Source organism: Papaver somniferum, chromosome 5, assembly GCF_003573695.1.
Source record: "Papaver somniferum cultivar HN1 chromosome 5, ASM357369v1, whole genome shotgun sequence".
NCBI classification, from domain to species: domain Eukaryota; kingdom Viridiplantae; phylum Streptophyta; class Magnoliopsida; order Ranunculales; family Papaveraceae; genus Papaver; species Papaver somniferum.
Genome location: NC_039362.1, coordinates 92,234,432 through 92,238,502, shown reverse-complemented (window position 1 = coordinate 92,238,502; position 4,071 = coordinate 92,234,432). Strand labels below are relative to the sequence as shown.

General features: G+C 35.8%; 1 protein-coding gene across 1 annotated transcript; it reads right to left on the bottom strand.

Moving 5' to 3' along the window:
* Positions 1–770: 770 nt before the first annotated feature.
* On the bottom strand, positions 771–1,459 carry LOC113282217 (non-specific lipid-transfer protein 2-like). The gene has a single exon (XM_026531191.1). It carries the CDS (start codon positions 1,363–1,365, stop codon positions 1,075–1,077), a length of 291 nt encoding a protein of 96 aa, XP_026386976.1. The 5' UTR covers positions 1,366–1,459; the 3' UTR covers positions 771–1,074.
* Between the last annotated feature and the right edge of the window lie 2,612 nt (positions 1,460–4,071).

The following is a 4,071-nucleotide window of genomic DNA, read 5'->3' as shown; positions in this document are numbered from 1 at the left end:
ATTGAACCATCATCTCAAATTAAATCTGCGTCTTTATGTCTTGTTGACTCTGCTCATTCTACTGAACCCTTTATACATGATCATCAAAGCATTGCATGGTCCACGGTTTTATTTGTTGCGTCACAAGCTCAGAGTCCTTACTACCCATGGGCTTGAGGTAGTAGCAAAATGTATTTGACATTTCAGTTAGTTGTTTCTGTTTATGTTGTACTTATGTGATTCACTGGTGTGTGAGTCATTATTTTTATTTTTATTTTTCTGACATACAAATATTTCTAATGTGTGTATGGAGAGACGTGTGTTTTTCGTTTTTCATTTTTCATTTTAGAATTTACTTTCTCTCTTAAATTCTTCGTGGAATTCAGAGAAGACATTTCTTTCGATTTTAGTTTCATAATTCAAGATCAATACAAGTTTAATCATAGATTTATCAACGGTTAGGTCAGCAAAAGAGTCTTACACAACTAGCCGATGGCTACAAGAAAAAAATATTAGGTGTACCTTGCAAGCAATACGGATGACTAAACATACCAATACACTATGCATTAACTGACCGCAAAATTGTACTGGATATTACCGGTACTAGTGAAGCTCAACGTGAATCCCCTCTAACTTGACATAAGAATACGTTCTTTTGAGGGTTTGGTTTTGGACTTCAGATTTTTCTATCCATATCAATTATTGTACTGGAAAGATAAATTTTTTTCTTCAAACAAACGAGAAATTTTAGGTATTAGCATTTATCAAGCAAAAGTCTAACACTGAGTTTGCCTCGTCACTTTGTTTAGAGCAGCTACAAACCATTTCAACATCTCAACAATCTCCAAATTAACAGCATAATACATTTTATTTATCATAGTAATAAACAAAGTTGACATAATTCATTAATAAGTAACACACAAGATTATATAGCACCCGCTATTCGCCCAACTAATTGCAACACTCAACTTTATACGATGATCATCCATGGTAGTAATCGGGAATACAGAAACACACACATATATATATAAGAGACTGACATTTGAAATAGCATGAACATCATGTTCACACAACTGTAGACCCTATCTGGTTTTCTTAGCAATTAGGAAGAGGTGCGTTGCATGTATTAGCCACTTTCTTAGCGTTTTGAGTATTAACATATTGTCTGAGGTTAGGATCCCTCATATACCCACAAAGACATGGTTTTTGCTCTCTTAACTTATCGCAACAAGCTTTCGATGGTTGAGTACCGGACGACATCATCGCCCCTAGACATGGTGCTAGTTGAACAGCGCTACAAGTTACGGCCACTGAAACCTGGATTTGATTGCTCAAAAGAAGGGTAAGCATGGCTACGACCAGAAGGGAAGTGTATGTTGCCTTCATCTTCTACAAAACAGTGAGCGAGATAGAGAGACAGGTACAACAGAGAGAGATAGAGAGAGGAAAGTTGTAGATGGAAGTGACGAAATTAGTTCGGGAGTGTTCGCAATTTATAGGCGTAGAAGTGGCACTAGTCAAAAGAAGCGCGATATAAATTAATAATTAATTTAGTGGAAGAGGGAAGTCCCAATTGACATTGCCGGACCAAAAAGGCTACTATTTTGATCACAAACAAAAGTTGCAAATTAAAGCAAAGGTGCACTCGTTGAACCCACTCATGTCAATGTGCATTACTAGTGCGATCGACTCATCGTACACTGACATTTCTCTCATTGATCGTTACGAATTAGAGTGTGCAAATTTGAAGTAGGTGGAGGCTATTATTGAAGCGTCACATTCCATTAGAAGGGCATCACCTAATAAGATAAAAATGGGTCACCCACAAGTAATATGAAAAACCTCTTATCTCAAATAATTTTGTAATGACCAAACAACTCTTATGTAGTTAATTTTAATTTAATTAGATAATAATTAAATTAAGAAGACGAATTTTGTTAGATGGTAGAGAGGGTTTAACACAAAGTGATGATGAATCTCAACCAATTGAAGAAATAAATCAACAAAGTGAAGAACCAATGGTTGAAAATCAATAGGTACACCTCTAAACTATCTCCCATGGGTTCAATTTCACTCAAAACTAGCTTAAGTACGTAAAAAGTTTGAGATTTTTAGACTTTCATGGAAAATTACGGTTGGGTTGAGCTTCGTTGCCAACCGTAATTCAATTTTACGTCTGGGTTTGGAAGAACTCCAAACCGTAACTGGTTTCTAATAGGACAAAACCTGAATTACGTCTAGGTTAGATTTGTCATCCAAACCCAGTCGTAAATAGGTTTTGCATGGGTATTTATTGCTTGTTTTATGTCTAGGTTAGGTTAGCGTCTGAAAAAAAACACTTCAAAAACCCAGACGTGGGAGAATACGTCTGGAAAAAAATTCACAAACCTAGACGTAGTATATTACGTCTGGAAAATTTATTTTGCGAACCTGGACGTAGGAGGTTACGTCTGGAAAAGTTACTTAGCGAACGTAGACGCAGAAGATTACGTCTGGTAAAGTTGCACCACGAACCTAGACGTAATCCAATTTGAAACTTCTTCTATAAAACATACAGGAAGAATTACGTCCAGGTTGATCCTATAGAAATACAAACCGTAAATTGAAATTACATCTAGGTTTACAAAAGGAAAATTTAGTAAACTAACCTAGACGTAATACAACATTGGACGGTTTAATTCAAACAAAACCTAGACGTAACACTACATGCAAATCATATTTTACGGTTGGATTGAATTCAACCTAGACGTAAGTTATTCAATTTCAAATTTTACGTTTAAAAACCTAGACCCGAACCCAGACGTAACACGAGCAGATGAATAACTGAAACCTAATTTTACTCCGATTTCATTCAATCTAGCCTATTTTAAGCACAAAAAAGAATAAACAAAGATGGGTTTGAACGATTATTACCTAACATACACCATGTGTTGTTGTTGTGGAGTTTGAAATTGTGATTCTTGAGATGCTTGGAGCAGAGGAAGAGAAGAAAGATGAAGAGGAGCAGTTTTTTTGTTGAATTAAAATAGAAAAGATTAGGTTTTTAAGTTTTTATTTTAATTCAAGGGTAATCTAGACATTTTGTTTTGGTGTTAGGATAACCCATAACCACCTTTTTGGACACTAAAAACTCAAGTGAAGCCCCTCTACTAAAGTGTGATGTCCCAATAATAGTCTTCTTTGAGTATATGTGGGTAGTATTCCAAAAAACAATCTTGTGGAAAAAGTATTTCCAAGGGTCTCATATCCATTCCATCTATGCATTGTATTGTATTCCGAAAAACACAGATTGACTTATAACTTTGGGGTAGGATCGGTTGGCACGACTGGTCTGCATGCGATCTTACAGTTTTGCCAAAAAATATTGTTTTATTTTTCTGATTGACGACAAATGAAACCTGATTAGATTCTACGAAAATATTCATGTCAAAATTATAAGATAATATCGATCGAATGGTATCAGAGTCCAGCGTTGGTGGGCGTTTTAAAATCCAAGATTTTCCTTTTCATTCATTTCAATTTTTACTGTAACCGAGTGCTTAATTATGCATCAAATTACAGCACTTCTGGCTGTCGACACCTAGTACTGGATAGTGCTAGTTATCATTTCTACGCAATTATCAGTCTCCTTAGTGCCGGTTACCTTTTCCAAGTGCAGTCGGTGACACATTCATTGAAATCATGTTTCTACAATCTGGTTTCCCATTAGATATAGTGATCGGTACGGCGTAATGTGTATATTACTACGTATTAAGATCGGATGATTGTGCATAACAAGCATCACTTAAACAGACAGCAGTCACTCAGCCAAAAATAGTACGGTTGTAGATCTCACATATTTAATGTAATTCGATAAAAGTTCTGAAAATAGAGTACATCTTTATTGGTCTCTATGTATTACTCGGTAAATTTCGTTCCTGCTACAGACGCGTTATGGGAGTGCCACACGCAAATATGCTCGCCGGTTAAATAATTAAGACCTAACAAAATTATCATACTTTAAGTCCTATCCTCTAATTGTGTCATTAATGCACTAGGCACTAGCTAATCATGTTAATGCTCGCACCAAACGCACTAAAATTAGTTGGTTGC